At 38.7% G+C, this 16,514-nt stretch overlaps 1 protein-coding gene and 1 pseudogene across 1 annotated transcript in view; one reads left to right on the top strand and one right to left on the bottom strand.

Moving 5' to 3' along the window:
* C9 (complement C9) overlaps positions 1-12,599 on the bottom strand; it is a 50,899-nt gene extending 38,300 nt beyond the window's left edge. The window contains exon 1 of the mRNA XM_074077561.1: positions 12,412-12,599. Within this exon, the coding sequence (XP_073933662.1) occupies positions 12,412-12,488 (77 nt within the window). The 5' untranslated portion in view covers positions 12,489-12,599. The remainder of the gene's footprint in view (positions 1-12,411) is intronic.
* Positions 8,652-10,193, top strand: LOC109688327 (eukaryotic initiation factor 4A-II pseudogene; annotated as a pseudogene).
* Positions 12,600-16,514: the final 3,915 nt, after the last annotated feature.

Raw genomic sequence — 16,514 nt, 5'->3', positions numbered from 1 at the left:
TAAATCCTTGCACTCTGTGAATATGTTACCTTCTGTGGCACAAAAGACCTTGCAGATTTGATTGAGTGGAGATTATCCTGTGTTTGGGCTGATTCTAATCACATGAGCTCTTAAAAGGAGTTCAGAGAGGTATAAAGACAGAGGAGGCAGCAGAAACTGAGGGCATGAAAAGGGACTCTACCCACTCAATTGTGTGCTCTGAAGCTGGAAGAATAGGGCAATGGATGGAGAAATGCAGGCAGGTCTAACGTCTGGGAATGGTAAGGAAATGGATTCTTCCCCAGGGCATCATAAAGGAATTCAGCCATAGTGGCATATTCATTTTAGCCCAATGAGACTCACTTAAAATTTCTGACACCCAGAATACACTTGTGTTTTAAGCCACTAAATTTGTGGCGATTTGTTACAGTTGCAATGGGAACCTAATATACTTGATCTAGAGAGCTCAAATGTCTGTCTCCTTCCTAATCTTCCAGCCTCACCCTTTTTCTACCTAAGCCTTAACACTGATCTTAAATTTTCAAGATGAGTCGCTATTTTTCTCATACCTTCAGGTCTTTAATGGTGCTGTTCCCTGTTCACCACCATGATCTCATCTTGGACATTGTTTTTTTTTCTTTTTCTCCTAAGATCCTTCCCTAACCTCTTAGTGTAATTTAGTTTTCTGTGTACATACTGCTAAAGCGTCTTGTTCTTCCATATATCATAAACACCTTTGTAAAGATGCATTTGACTTAATTAATTTATTCATCCATGCATTCACTCATCAGATATTTATTAATTGGTGATTATTGGCCAAGCATGGGAGACACAAAGGTTTTCAAAACAACAAACCAAACAAAACAAAAATCATGATCCCACAATTCATACCATTCACATCTGAGCTAAAAGTTCCAGAGAGAGTGGAAAATTTTATGTCTTGTTTTATGTATGTTTACGTCTTGTTCATCCATCAAATGCATGGAATATAGTAAGTTCTTGGGAAGTGGATATTTGAATCAGTAAGTGAATAAGTAAGTAAAAAATGAGTAAGGGAGTTCCTTGGTCATTGGTCTTAGACAGAGCTAGGTCTATATTCTCGTAGGGTATAATCTCCTGGTGAACCCCCCACATAATTTTTGTGCAAGATTCATCTACCACTAAGACTGGCTTCATAAATGGAGATGTCATTTTCATAAGCATGGCTCTTGCTTGCATCATCCAGATTATCAGGAGGTCTGGTTAGCTTTTATCTTTTAGCGTACTGGTTAAAAATATATTGCACATACTGTAAAAACTCCTAGAAGAATCTGTCTTCCTATAATCTTGAATATTTGTTTATGTCTGAAATCACATGGCTGAGATTTCTCTGCTACAGAGCACATTCTCTGCTAGAAAGTTTCCAGAAAATTAAAGCTTTGCCTGGAACTGATGAACCTCAAAAGACAATGACAGATATACCTTTATGTCTTACAGCTGTGAGTGTCTGATAACCTCAAATATTAAAAATAGGAATTTGGGCTGGGGATGTAGCTTAGTATTTGGGTACTTTTCTAGCAGTACATATTCCTGGATTCAATACTTAGCATCACAATAAATAAGTAAATTAATAAAATAAATATAGGAATTAAATTGTGATTCTCATTCCCTCCCAATTAAATCAGCCTCTCTAATGATGTGCTCCAGACATATGTATTTTCAAAAGCTACCTAAGTGATTCTTATGTTCAAACAATGTTGAGAAATATTGCCTGGCAACACCTGGTGGAAATCCATGGTATTTGAAGGGGTGGAATTCAAGTAGGTGCTGGGGTGCTCATTGTGTTAACATTACCCAAACTTGAGGCTACCTTTTAGTTAAATACCTCACTGAGCTAGGCTACCACCCATTACATTAGGCTTTGTCTATTAACATCTCTATGGACCCTATTGCCTTGACTGGATTACCAGTTCCTATCTATTCACCACTGACTTAGATGATCATGTTAGCGTTTTGTTTCAGCGTTTCTGCAGGGTGATTGCTTTCTTGGTTCCAGTAACCATACTCCTCAGACCAGTGCCATAATATTGTTATCTTTCTTATCTGCTACTCAGTACCAGCTTCCATGATTGCTGGTTCAGAGGACACCATGTAACCTGGGAGGAGCATGTATGGTAGAAAAAAACCTACTGAAAATTTACAGTCCTTTGTTGGAAAAACCTAGAACCCAGAGAGTGATAGGGGTTGTTCCTCTGCCCATGCGTGAGGACCTCCTACTTCAGTGATCCTGTCATTGCCTGCAAATCGTCTAGTGCCCTTTGCAATAGTAATAACCCCACCTTAACTACGTGCTTATTTACTTCCTTCTTAGTTTCTTACTTAAGGACTCCATTTTCTTTTTAAAGGTTTAAGTCATTCTTTGGACTTAGTACAAAGCACTAGATCTTTGCCTTTGACCTTTTATTGCTCTCCTGGACTGTGATTTAAATTCATATCCCAAATGATCTACCCTTCCTCATAAGAAGGTGCTTATAGTTCATATCCTTGTCCAGGAACAGTACTTGCAGTCTCTAGATATTAGGCTCATATGTTACTACGTTTGGCAGCTTAAACAACAGAAATTTATTTCCCCTACAATTTAGAAGCAAGAAGTCAGAGACAAGGTGTAGTTTGTTGGTTTGTTCTGGGTTCTCACTCCTTGGCTTATAGATGGCTATCTTTTCCTTGAGTCTTCACTATAGTCTTCCCTTTCTATGTGTCTGTGTCCAAATATCCTTTTCTTATAAGAATGCCAGTGATATTGGATTAAGGCTCATATTCATGAACTTATTTTCACTTAATTCTTTCTTTAAAGCTGCTAATTGAAAATACAGTTATAATAACAGTTGCTTGGTGTTAGGACTTCAAAATGTCAATTTTGTATGGACACAATTCAGCACATAAAACTCATAAGTGTTGTTGATTACTCAATCCCTTATATCTGATAGTTTTACTAGGCAATGATAGCCCATTTTCTCATTAAACCTTTACCTTTGAGTGATAAATTTGGTAAGTTCCACTAATTTTGTTCTGTAGATGGGAAACTAAAAATGGAGAATTGTAATACTTATCCCAAGTTGGACAGTTACTAGATTGCATTTCTCTGCTCCTAGTTCAGTACAGTTTGGTCCTGTTCTCTTTGTGGTCTTCTCTCCCTGAATACAAATCCTCTTTTAAATAAGCTAAGCAGTTATAGCTTCTTCAATAATTTCTGCATATAACAGCCTCATGACTTTTAGACATTTTGAAATGAAGTGAGTTAGCAAGAATGCAATTTATATATATATATATATATATATATACAGCAGCCCCAGGTCAAATACATCAATTGGACAGCCTGATTCTTGCCTGTATCTATCTTAAGTTTACACTAAATGATGTCAAATGGGGCAAAATAAACTGAGAATTGCATTAGCACCTGGTTGTTTTAAAATCACCATGCCAGTTGTCTGATACCTAGAGGCACAATAAATACAGAACTCATGAGTATTAGTAGGAGGAATTGTAGACTATGTGAAAATGATGTTATTGGAAATAAATACACTGCATAGATATTAGGAAGGGGGATCGGTTGTCTTGAATATTCCTGTCTGTCTTTCACTCTGTCTTTCACTCTCTGAGCCTGCACCATCTCTTTGGCCCTTTTAACGCACTCAGCAGATAATCTTTTGTAGCATAAGGACTGTGTATGTACAACTCTCACCACCTGCCTGTCATCCTGCTGAGCCATTAGGTGGAGCAGAGAAGTGTTTGTAAAAACACTTTCTGGATTTTTAGATGAAATGTGTTTATCAAGTACAAATGTATTTCAATCTCAGCTTGAACGGTACTTCCTAGATCAAAGTGATGTACATCAACATGGCAGGAGGTCTAGCTCTGGGCCAGAAACCCATTAAAGGAAAAGCCATTGGTGTACCTCTGGCCCATCCTCCTGCCACAAAGAGAAGTTTCCAGCTTTAAAAAACAAAACCTCAGCAGCAACTCACACTCCAGGACACTGTAGTTGGCCCAGGTAGGAAAGCACCTACTGGATGAAGGAATTTTTTTGGCAATAAATGAGATAACAGGGCTCCCTTGAGTGGAGAAATATAAGCTAATCAGGACTTATTCTTAACCCATGGATCTGCCAGTTTGTTTGGATCATGTAATTCATCAAGATGAAAAGAGTATAACAGCAGTGCCCAGTGCAAATTTTTTCAGGATGTTTACTGATTTCCCAAGTCTTATTTAAGAGCTCCTTTCATGTGCTCACAATGAGCCAGCATTCAACAACCTTTAATGAGGCCCTGCTGTGCATCAGGACTTGTTCTAGTAGGGGGCTCTAAGAAAGACATCATCTTTGCTATTGTGGAGCCTTCATTTTAATGGGTGAGATACATTAAGCAAATATACCAGAAAATAAAGCATGTAGTATCTGTTAAGACACATGGGTTCAGAAGAAAAAGCAGTAGGATAAGGGAATAGAGAGTAACTTAGGGTGGGAGAGAAGTTGAAAGAAGGTTTTTTTTTTTTTTTATGGGGTAGTGAGAGGATCCTCTTAGAGGAGGTGCAGGTCTTTAGTCATGTGACACTCCTGTCATGTAAAATAGGATCTGTGTCCTTCTCTTGAAGATTGCTGGACCATTGTGACTGTCCTAATGAGCAGAAAGCAGAGAAAGTGACACTGCATGATTTTTGAGGCTAGATTAGAGAAGGTTATGCAAGTCCTGCTGGTCTATCTGGAGACATTTGCTCCAGGAGACTTTTGGCAGTATATGGAGCCATGGTGGATCTGCTATAAAGTGTGGGGGAAGGTAGATAGTTCTAGGGAGACCCAGTTGTTTCAGCTCCCCACTGAGTCCTCCCAGTCTAGGTGACAGCTGCATGAATCACGTCAGTGAAGAAGCCATTAAGATGACTGCAGTCCCAGCCACCATCTAATTACAGCCATGTGGAATACCCAAGAGAACTACTCAATGAAGCCCACAGAACCTCCAGATTCATGAGAAAAGAAATAAGTATTGTTGTTTTAAACTACTGTTTTGGAATGGTTTGTTACACAACAAAAAAATGAACCAAATAGGAGGTGATATTTGATTAACTACCTGAATAAGTTCAGAGAAACTATGTGAGAGTTCAGAAAAAGGTGTTTCAAGCTGGGAGAAATCAGTGAAGAGATCCAGAGGTGGTATGCTGGAGGCACGGCTAGTGGGGTATCAGAGCAGAATGAGGAAAGGACGCAATGTCCTCGGAGAAAGAAGCAGGGTGCAGCTCTGCCTTGTAAGCCATGGGGAGGAGTTGGGATTTGATATTAAGCTTGCTAAGAACAGGGATAGCACTCATTTTTTGTTCAAAGATTTCTCTGGTTGGTGGATGGAGATTTGACTAGTGGGGTGTGGGACAGAATGGATGGACGCAAGAAATGGGAGTGATTTGGGCTTGAGTGGTCATAGTGCAGACAATAAGAAGTGGTCACACTTGGAATTTGTACATGTATTTACTTATAACTGATGCATAATAATCGTACATATTCCTAGGGTACCCTATGAAAGATTTGGGATATATTCTAAAGGCAGTGCCAACAGGACTTGCTATGAGAGTGACCCAGATAGAGGAGGCAGGTGATTCCCAGGTTTTTATCTGAGTAACTTGGTGCAATACTGATAGTGGTACAGAGAGTGGGGATGGGCAGAGAGATCAGTAGGTATGCTTTGGACATTTTAAGTTTGTGATGCCTGTTGCAGATGTTGAAGAGATGTTGACTGCATTGTTGGATACTGGACCTGAGTAAGAAGTGTGCATTGTGAATATAGATGTGAGAGTTAAAATATAAATAGATGTGAAGAGACTTATAGATGTAATTGTGGAAATTGTTGGAGTGTAAGTGATATTTCACCATAAATACAAATATGCAAATATTTGGAATGCAAGTAGCATTTTATACCACGAGACTGGATACTAGAGAATATGTCTAAAGCATAACTGAGCCAACATTTCAAGGAAATGTTACCACATGTCTGGGTGCTGATGAGAATGATTCCATTAAAAAGAGAGATATGGAGGGCATAGAAGAGAAGGGGCAGAAGTAAAGGAGGAAAGTCCTTCACACTAAAGCAGATGCAGTCAGTGGACTGATGGACTGCTTCTTCTTCATAGGAATATGTGTCCTTTAGTGCTGCAGGCTTCATTCAGAGAACTGGACTGAGTTGCAATTGTCATTTACTTGTTCATATTCTTTATTAATTATAAGCCTGGTGAGAACAGGGACCCTTGGTAATGTATTTGGCATTCTACTGCCACTCTGACACAGCATCTGGGCCATGTTACAAACATCCATTTGCTGGAGTAAATGGATGAATAAACAAGTAGCCATATTGAGCCAGCAGTAGTTGATAAATAAGTGTCTGTTAAGTTATATTGAATATGAAAGTGAAAAACACAGGAGAATAGAAAAAAAGTAGGAGGAAAATGGAGATGTTTAAGTATCTTAAGTTTTTAAGTCCAACTTCTCTATTCATGAATGTTTGCATATTCTTCCAGATTATTGCAATAAATTTAACTAAAATAAATTGAATCATAATTACTAACTTTTATGAGTGCTTAGCTTGTATCAAGAACTCTTCCTTCATTTTCATCACTTACTTAGTTCTTGCATCAACCCTGTGAAATATCTCCTTCTATTATTATCTCACTTTAAATACAAGGAATTACATCACAGATGACAAGGAATTTCCCCAGGTTACACCGCAGTTTCTTGGTGGCAGAGTTGAGATTCAAACCCAAGCATTTTCTCTCCGGGGCCCACACGCCTAGCTGTTCTCAGGCTTTCTAACTCCCAGTCTAATACCCCTTCTTAGCTATTTGAAAAGTGAAGAATACATTGAAGTTATATGAAAAAAATATGTAAATTATAGCTCCATTAAAAACACACCATAAAGTTAAAAGATGAATGACAAATTGGGAAAAATATTTGTGTCAGAGATTAGGACTAAATAAAGATAAGAGACTCGATCTTTTTAAAAGGGCAGAGGATAAGGACAGTTGACATACACACATGAAATGTACAAGTGGCCTTTAAATGTGTGAAAAAAATGTGCAAACCAACTCAGTAAGAGAAAGGCAAATATAAACTCTGCTAAGAGACTATTTTTTCACCTACGAGATTGATAAACACAAGAAAGTTGATCCCTAGTTCCTGTTGGTATAAGTCCGTGGGAAAACAAGTGCTTTCCAACTCTGCTGGTAAGTGAAAATTCAATACAAGCTCCACAGAATCATAGGGAAATTTTGATAGAGTCACAAAGGTGATTACCTTTGACTCAGTTAAGTTATATCGTTTCTGGGAATTAATCCTTATACCTAGCTACTTTACAAAAGGATATCTAAATAAAGATATTCATTGCAGCATTATTTCTGGTACAAAAGACTGGAAATTACTCAAATGTTCACCAGTAAGAGATGCGTTACTTTGACGGTTTATTCACAAAATGGAAAATTAATTGGCTGTGAGGAGAATGAGGAAGCTCCTTCAAACTGATTTAGAAAGGAATCTAGGATATATTATAATTCCCCAAAAAGCAAAATGCAAGACAGTACGCATAATATGATACTTTCTGTAAAAGAAAGGAAAATACAATTAGACATGACTTTATGTTTTAATTGATGTAAAGAAACTACTAGAAGGACACACAAGGAACTAATATTTTGTGTTTATCTAAAGGGAAGGGTGAGGTGGGAGAGGGAAGATCTTTGCCTATGACAGTACTTTACATATGGTAACACAGATAGCATGAAAAATTATGAGTGGGGAAAACATGGCTTTGCAGTATATATTTTGTTATTTTTGATCTTTGAATATTTTGTCATTTACAATGAAAAGAAAAGATAATAGCTAAATGCATACAGCACTTAGTCTTTGCTGCACACTGTGCTAAGCACATTATATTTATGATCACAGTACCTCCTGGCCTGTCTCATTCCTATTTCCATTTTGCAGGTGAGGAGCAGGTTTAAATAAGTTAAAGAATTTGCCTAGAGCATAGAGCTATTAAGTTATAGAGGCTGGAGACATCCCAGGCAGCCTGGCTCTGGAAGCAATGCTCTGATTATTATGTCATTCTCCTCACAGAGTGGTTGTAAAGAGATGATGCACCCCACCTTGTGTGAATCTTTGCAGTGGGCACCTTCTCCTTTCCTTTGGAGAGAGGGAGGGAGAGAGAGAGAAAAAGAATTCTTAACAGTTCACTAGTAGGAGTAGTTCTTCAGGATTGGAGACAACCTGACATATGTGCATTCCTGTGACATCCCCTCAAGGCTGCTGTAGTTCTATCCCTTCTTCTCCTAAACAATATATTATCAAAGTAAAAGTAACAGAAAGGTTATTGTTATAGAAAATACCTGACATTTACTGAGTTCTTTCCATGTGCCAGGAACAGATGTTGTAAGTACTTTACTTGTATAACAAGTTAACACTCACAAACAATCCTTATTAGATAGATCTCTCATCATCCCAGTTACAGGTTGAATTATGTTCCTTCCAAAAAAGATGTTGAAGTTCTTAGCCCCAATACCTCAGAATGTGACTTATTTGGGAAATAGGGTCATTATAGAGGTGATCAAGTTAAAATAAAATCCAATATAGCTTTCCAGTCGGGTGCTGAGTCCTTCTTCACATCATGTCTGGTGGTTCTGCTGATTATAACAGAGAACATGGCGGCCCAGAGGGAATGGACCCCGATGGTATCATCGAGAACAATTGGAATGAGATTGTTGATAACTTTGATGATATGAATTTAAAGGAATCTCTTCTTCGGGGCATCTATGCTTATGGTTTTGAGAAGCCTTCTGCTATTCAGCAAAGAGCTATTAGTCCTTGTATTAAAGATCCAAAAGGTAATTCTGGCCCTTGGAGACTATATGGGAGCAACTTGTCATGCCTGCATTGGTGGAACAAATGTTCGCAATGAAATGCAAAAGCTGCAGGCAGAAGCACCACATATTGTCGTTGGGACACCAGGGAGAGCGATATATTAAACAGAAGATATCTTTCTCCAAAATGGATCAAAATGTTTGGTTTGGATGAAGCAGATGAAATGTTGAGCCGAGGATTTAAGGATCAAATCTATGAAATTTTCCAAAAGTTAAATACAAATATTCAGGTTGTGTTGCTTTCTGCCACAATGCCAACTGATGTATTGGAAGTGACCAAAAAATTCATGAGAGATCCAATTCGAATTCAGGTCAAGAAGGAAGAATTAACCCTTGAAGGAATCAAGCAGTTTTACATTAATGTTGAAAGAGAGGAATGGAAGTTGGACACACTTTGTGACTTGTACGAGACACTGACTATTACGCAGGCTGTTATTTTTCTCAATAAAGGTGTAAAGTTGACTGGCTCACTGAGAAAATGCACGCCAGGGACTTCACAGTTTCTGCTCTGGTTTGTTCATTTGCAGCATGGTGATATGGATCAGAAGGAAAGAGATGTAATCATGAGGGAATTCCGATCAGGGTCAAGCCGAGTTCTGATCACTACTGACTTTTTGGCTCGTGGAATTGATGTGCAACAAGTGTCTTTGGTTGTAAACTATGATCTACCTACCAATCGTGAAAACTATATTCACAGAATTGGCAGAGGGGCTCGATTTGGGAGGAAAAGTGTGGCTATAAACTTTGTTACTGAAGAAGACAAGAGGATTCTTTGTGACATTGAGACTTTCTATAATACTACAGTGGAGGAAATGCCCATGAATGTGGCTGACCTTATTTAATTTCTGGGATGAGATAGTTTTGAACGCAGTGCTCACTGTTGCTGAATAGGCGATCACAACGTGCATTGTGCTTCTTTGGGAATATTTGAATCTTGTCTCAATGCTCATAACGGATCAGAAATACAGATTTTGATAGCAAAGCGACATTAGTCGTGAACTCTTGTGAGGAAAGCCATTAGCTTTTATCCTCTTTAGAGTTAGACTGATGGGGTGGGTATAAAAGATGGGGGTCTGTAAAATCTTTCTTTCTTAGAAATTTATTTCCTTGTTCTGTAGAAATGGTTGTATTAGATGTCCTCTATCATTTAATAATATACTTGTGGACTAAAAGATAAAAGTGCTGTATAAAATCAGTCAATTATGTTAAACTAGCATATCTGCCTTTATTGTGTTTCACTAGCCTGAATAGAAAGGCCTTTAAAATTGATTTTTTTTAAAGAAAGCATTTGAAGGCAGTTTGTTTGGTATTGTATTTATTCAATAAAGTATTTAATTAGTAAAAAAAAATCCAATATAGCTGGTATAACTTTAAAAAAAGGGAATCAGTGCTATAGCACTTCCTTGGCATGTGTAAATTCTTACGTTTGTTCTACAGCATTGAAAAAAAGTACCTCAGTAGAGGGAAGATGATGTGCAGATAGCCATGTGGTGACAGGCAAAACTCGAACTGGGGAGGTCCAGTTCTGGAGTGATGCTTTGCTCTGATTGAATATCTATTTTTTGGGAGTCATTTGCAAATTTTAGTTCTTTAGCTATTATTCAAGTAGATGTTTGTCTCTTTTTGTGACTGACATCTCTGAATACTATGTCTGGACCATACCCTCTTGCAAAAGGCAGAGTGTTCAAAGTGGGGCCACCTTGACGTACGCTTGGGTGTATGGTGGTGAGAATGCATAATGCCCAATAGAACAGGCAGTGCAGCTGCCAGGAGCTGGGGCTGACCAGGCAGCCCTCCCTGGAATAGCTGAGTGTGGCCAGGGCCCAGTGGGTGAGAACTTCAAAGCAATTGTAGTTTTCCCACAGTCTAGGCATGCGTGTCATTTAAGTTATTATTATTATTATTTACTTAGGAAGTAGTCAAGTTAAGTACAAGAGAGCTAAAGCAACTTTTAGGAACTCTTCTCAAGTACAAATTCCTTTTGTGCCCAGGTACCCAGAAAATGGAAATGTTTTCTGAATGAAGCAATGCTGCTCACATGCTGTGGGAAGAGGAAGTAGTGGGATGAAGGACAGTCTGGCACGGCACTTGCCTCAGGGCCTGTGTGAATGGGGTAGCACCTGAGTGTGTCCCTTCCTGGAAGCTGTAGCCCTGTTAACAACATACTTTGGCAAGTGGAGCCCAGGCTGAATGGTGGCCTCTACTGAAGATGGGAGGCAGGCAAAGGTGGACTTGAGATGGAATTCAGAGTCCAAAAGAGACTTTGGTTAAATCAAAACTCAAATGACCAAAGGGGAATTGGATACAGGGTGTGGTTAGTTATGGCAGAGAAAGTGTTCAGGCCCAATTTCCCCTCAGCTAGATTACTGAAGTCAGGAATATTTCTGTATTGTGTTCAGAGAAGATCATGCAGTATTGGGTCATATAGGTTTGTTTGTTCTTTTTCTGTGACTTCTGTATGGAAGGAAGGATGCCTCAATGTGGCCATAACTTCTAGCATTCCTCCGTGCAGTGTAGATGTTCAGGGAACACTTTACTGTCCACTTGATGTATTTCCTGGATGGGGATGGTACAGTGTACTACTGTTTCATGTTTTTATAACAAAATGCCTGATGCTGGGTAATGCATAAAAGAAAGAAGTTTATTTGGATTTCAGTTGTGTTGACTGAAAAGTACAAATAGCAGGGTGCTGACATTTGGAAAGGGCCCTTCTGGTTATGTTGCAACATGGCCAAAAAACCAAAAAGAGAACTGTCTGTATGTGAAGGAGCACTTATTTGAGTATGGAAGCAAGAGGCTGAGGAGGGGTCAGGGTTGCTTTAAAACCTGCTTTCCCAGGAACTAATCCACTCCATCTAGGCTTGACCCATGTCAAACCCATTCATGAGTGTCAAGCCCTCTTGATCTAGCTACCTTGTACCAGCCTATGCCTCTTATAGGTTCCCCTACCTCAACACAGTCACATGGGGGACCAACCTTCCAGCACATGAACCTTAGAGAACACATTCATACCACATACAAACCACAGCACATGGGCTTTGTAATCTTGAGTAGGATTGTAGAAAAAGGAGAAAAAGAGTCTTTGCTGAAAGCTTGGCCAGTGATGATATAGCCAATAGTTAAAAAGTGCTAGGTGTCAAGATAAAACAAAGGAAAGATCAGTTTCTTAAATTTAAACTTTTCAGACAGTAGTCACCAATAAACACAGGTTCATTATACAATGGTATCAATCAGCTTTATTTCATAAATCCAAGAATTTAAAAAGAATGTCTCAGTCTTAGCATTAACTTCTTTAGAAGAAATTTCCCCCAAACAGCAGTTTCCACAGAAAACTTGAAAAAACATACCCTCTATCTTTTCTTACCTCTTTTTAAATTTAAAACTGGGATTTTGCTTATCACTATCTGGCTTAACATTTTTGTCTATTTTGCTAATAACAAATAGATCTTGAGACACCAAATACCAAATACCAAATTCCATAGGCAAACGAACAGGCCATGGACTCACCTGGGAGTGGACTCTGCATTCAGGGCACTGATTGCTAAGGTGAAGATGGCAAAGGTGAAGCTCTCGCCCAGGGACATGCCGCTCTCTTGAGACAGCTCCCGGGGTCCTGAAAAGCAGTGATTTGTGAAGGGCTAGAGGACGGGGACAATTATTGTCTGTTTTCAGGGATGTTGTCAGTTTGGGATTCCTGGGTGCTAAAGTCCAACTAAAGGAGAGTCATTTTGTAATTCTTGGCCTCCTGTTTTCCCATATTGACAAATACCTTTGGGCAATAAACCAAAATGCTGACGTGGCTGGGATTAGCAGCATGCTATGTAAAAGCAAAATAAAACTTATAAAGAAATAAAAAATTCCTGCAATTCTTATTTTGGGGGATTCTGGAAGGGAAGATGAGGGAATGTATAATTTGGACAAAAGCTTGTGGATGATCCTCACAGAGACATAAACTCAAAATGAGGAAAGAGATGACATAATGGAAAGAAGGGCAGAGACCTAGATGTTCTACCCCACTCCCCTATGAAAAATCAGCTGTGTGGGCTCTTTCCACATGGGAAGGATAAAGTGTAAAAGTCTAAACTTTTTAGTAAAATTTATGAGCCTCTTTCTTTATAGGCATTGTGGATCCTTTTGAAGAATGAGATATAAGCTCCTCAAGGAATTAACGATAACCTCAGAATCACACGCCAGTAAGATAGATAGTGAAATGGAAAAACTTTGCCTCCACCCATGGAAAAAGAGCATTTCCCCATATTTTCATGTTCTCCAGGACTTGTGGAAAGGGTGGGGTGTCTTGAAAGTAGTGGAGAATGTGGATGACATGTCTGTTCTGAAAACACTGGTTGCACAATAGATTCACCTGGGACGTTTGTCCACCTGTTCCCCATCTGGTTCTAACTTAATCAATCTGGGGTAAGACTGCACACTAGTATTTTCAGAAAGCTTCTCAATTCATTCTGATGTGCGGCCAGGGTTGAGGTTGAGAATGATCAACTTGAGAAAAATAGACATCTGATGGAATTCTGTAGACAATCTATCACTGATTTAAAAAAAATCTTCTGATACCATTTTAAGGGTACTTTACAAGCAATTATTAATTCAAACTGGCAAATTTCAAACATTAGCGCCCTCAAAGATAAATAAGCGTTGTGGTTGGGCGGATGTCAGAACATGCAGTTAGCTTTTTTGGGACTGCCTTACCTATGCTGCTCATGGTTCTACCTGGCGTAAATGGTACCTACTCTCCACCCTTTCTTGGTCCCTTTCCTTTTTAGGCACAGAGGTTGGGGTCTCTAATGGGACTCATTTCACCCATTTTTGAGCTTGCTGTGGACACATGCAGGCTATGAAGAATTGCCAAACAGTGACGTGATGTTCACGGGTCCACACTTGTAGCTATGCCAATGAATGAATCTATGTCTGAGGACACTTCCCATGAGTCTTAGCTAACTAATAGGTTGCATGGGGATTCTATATGAGTCTGTCAGCTATGATATACCAACACCACGGACTCTCATGGTTTCTATGGATTCTACCAGGATACCTACAGACATAGCACTTGAAAGCAGTCAGAGGATGATATTTTATGTTAATCAGACTTAATGCTAGTTGATTAGTTAGACTTTAAGTAGATGTGACTATAGATTGACAAATCACTCTGTTTTATCAATTGTGTACATTTGCATAATAAATATAATAAATGTATTATACATATATTATTGACAGATTTTTAAAATTTGTTGGTATACCTTTGTCTTATTTTGAGATATCATAATTTACCATATACACAATACAATGCTGTAGGTGATCTTACTTTTTCTCCTCAGCAAACAATTATTGAATACTCGCTTTATAAAAGCTATACTGAAGGGTGTTCCATATAACAATAACAACAAAATTAAAATCATGCCACCACTCTCGCATCTCTTTGTGAAAAATAAATCTTATATTTTGGAGAAAACATTGTTTAAGAGTATTGTATACTGAAAAATATCAATTACAACTTGAGTTTGTCAAGAGGTCCTTTTCAAGTTCCTGATAGTTTATTAAAAATCTTTGTTAACATTAAATATTAGCAGTGGGTAGAATCACCTCTCTCTTTAACTCACTGCAGTGAGGTGGGATGGGGAATTCTTGGTTAAGTGGTTTGAATAGGGGGATATTTTGAATTGCTCAGTTTTATTTATTTTATCACAATGGTTCAGACTAAATGTAGTATAGCAAAGTAATGGGAGTAGTAAAGTATAATAGCAACACACTATAAACTCCATATGATTGATACATACTATATAAATAATATAAAATGGCTTTCATTTTTATAGTGCTCTTAACTCTTCCTTGCTCATAGCACATGTTTGGAAGTGAGGGTTGTATTTCTGTGTGTATCTGGGAGAAATGAAGAATCATGATGAATTAGATTAGAGAAGTGAAAATAACACTTTTTATTTGTGCATCACGTAGTAACATTCAAAGATAAAAATGGATGCATGGTCATGGAACTTTATATTCTGCCAGGCTCTCTATGTATGTAAGCTCATTTGATCCTCAAAATAACCCCATTTCAGAACTGAGAAACAGAGGTACACTGAGATTAAATCATTTGCCCAGTGAGTCTCTGGAATTTGAACTTTGTGTGCTCAGACCTGTAATTCAGGATTTTCCTTATACTATCAGTAGTGTTGCTACTGTTTTAATTAGATCATGCTATTTATTAAGTACTTACTAAAAATTCCCCCACTTAATCTTCTCACTGTAACACAGGTGAGCTAAGTCTGTTTTTACAGATGAGGCATAGAGAAATGTACTCTGGTTGCACATACAAAAGTGGCAGTGGTGGGGTTTGAGCAAAACCATGTCTTTGGGCTCTAAATGCAGGGTTTTCCATCCAGCTGAGGGCTCTCAGGATTTCACCAATCAGGGATTTTTAAATTTTTAAAAAATTTTCCCTTGGTTCTAATTTCTTTGGTAACTGTGTAGTACTGAATTAATTTTTTTCATTATAATAATCCTTTTCTCTGTTTTTATGGTAGAGACACACATATGTGCATTAGAACTTTTGACTATCTAATCAGAGGCAGACACACTTTATTTTTTATTTTTTGGCAATACCAGAGATTGAACTCAGGGCCTTGTGCTTGCCAAGCCAGTGCTCTACCACTTGACTCATGCCCCCAGTTCTTTTGCTTTTAGTTTTGTTTTTTAAATAGATTCTTGCACTTTTGCCCAGGTCAGCCTCCAACTTCTATCCTCTTACTTCCACTTCCTGAGAAGCTGGGACTTTAGGCATGTACAACCACATCTGGGTCCAGAAAAACTTAATATTTATTCAAGTGATGAAAATGTATCGGGGTCATTTCCATTTGGCTCTTAAAGGGTGGAGCAGATTTTTGGAAAACCCTTGTAATAAGCTCAGGGGCTCCCTGAGTGTTCAGGGATCTCAAAGTTGGAAGCTCCAAGTCCATTCCATATCTGCTTGTTACTGAATCTCCAGAAATACACAAGACTTGCAAGGCCACAGTGAAACTTTGTGCTTTCATTCACAGCACATGCATTTGGTGGAGAAGATTAAATTACCAAATAGGGAGAACTTGGGAATCACCCTCAACTTCAGATTTTAGGTATGCCTGTTTTCTACCATGTCCCTAACATCCAGCATTGTGTTTAGTACACTTCCAGTCATATGCATTAGCAGATGAGTGAATAAATGCATAGGAAAGATGATGTCCAGAGAAGGAAAGTAATATCCCAAGTGTTGGGTAGGGGATGCAGCAGAACCAGCTCTCTTCATGCTCATTATAATTCTTTCAGATGAGCACTTTCCTAGAGAAGGACAGGAGAATGGGTTTCTCTATCCTGTGGTTCAGGAGCTGTTTGTGAAGTTCAATGAAGTGCTGCAAGCTGGCTATCCCTTTGCAGTAATAACAATCCCTGTGGCTCAGATCTGTTTACAATCACGTGAACTAGTTAGGGCCTGCATCACAGCTTTCATTTTAAGAGAAGATTCCGGTCTTTTCCAGCTTACAGTGTCTGCCTATGCCACCTACCCTTTTGTTCACCAACACTCTTGGCTGCTTTTGTATCTCCCTCCTATTCAGACTCCAGCCATT

This window comes from Castor canadensis, chromosome 6 (assembly GCF_047511655.1).
Source record: "Castor canadensis chromosome 6, mCasCan1.hap1v2, whole genome shotgun sequence".
NCBI classification, from domain to species: Eukaryota; Metazoa; Chordata; class Mammalia; order Rodentia; family Castoridae; genus Castor; species Castor canadensis.
This window is presented reverse-complemented; position numbering and strand designations above follow the sequence as displayed.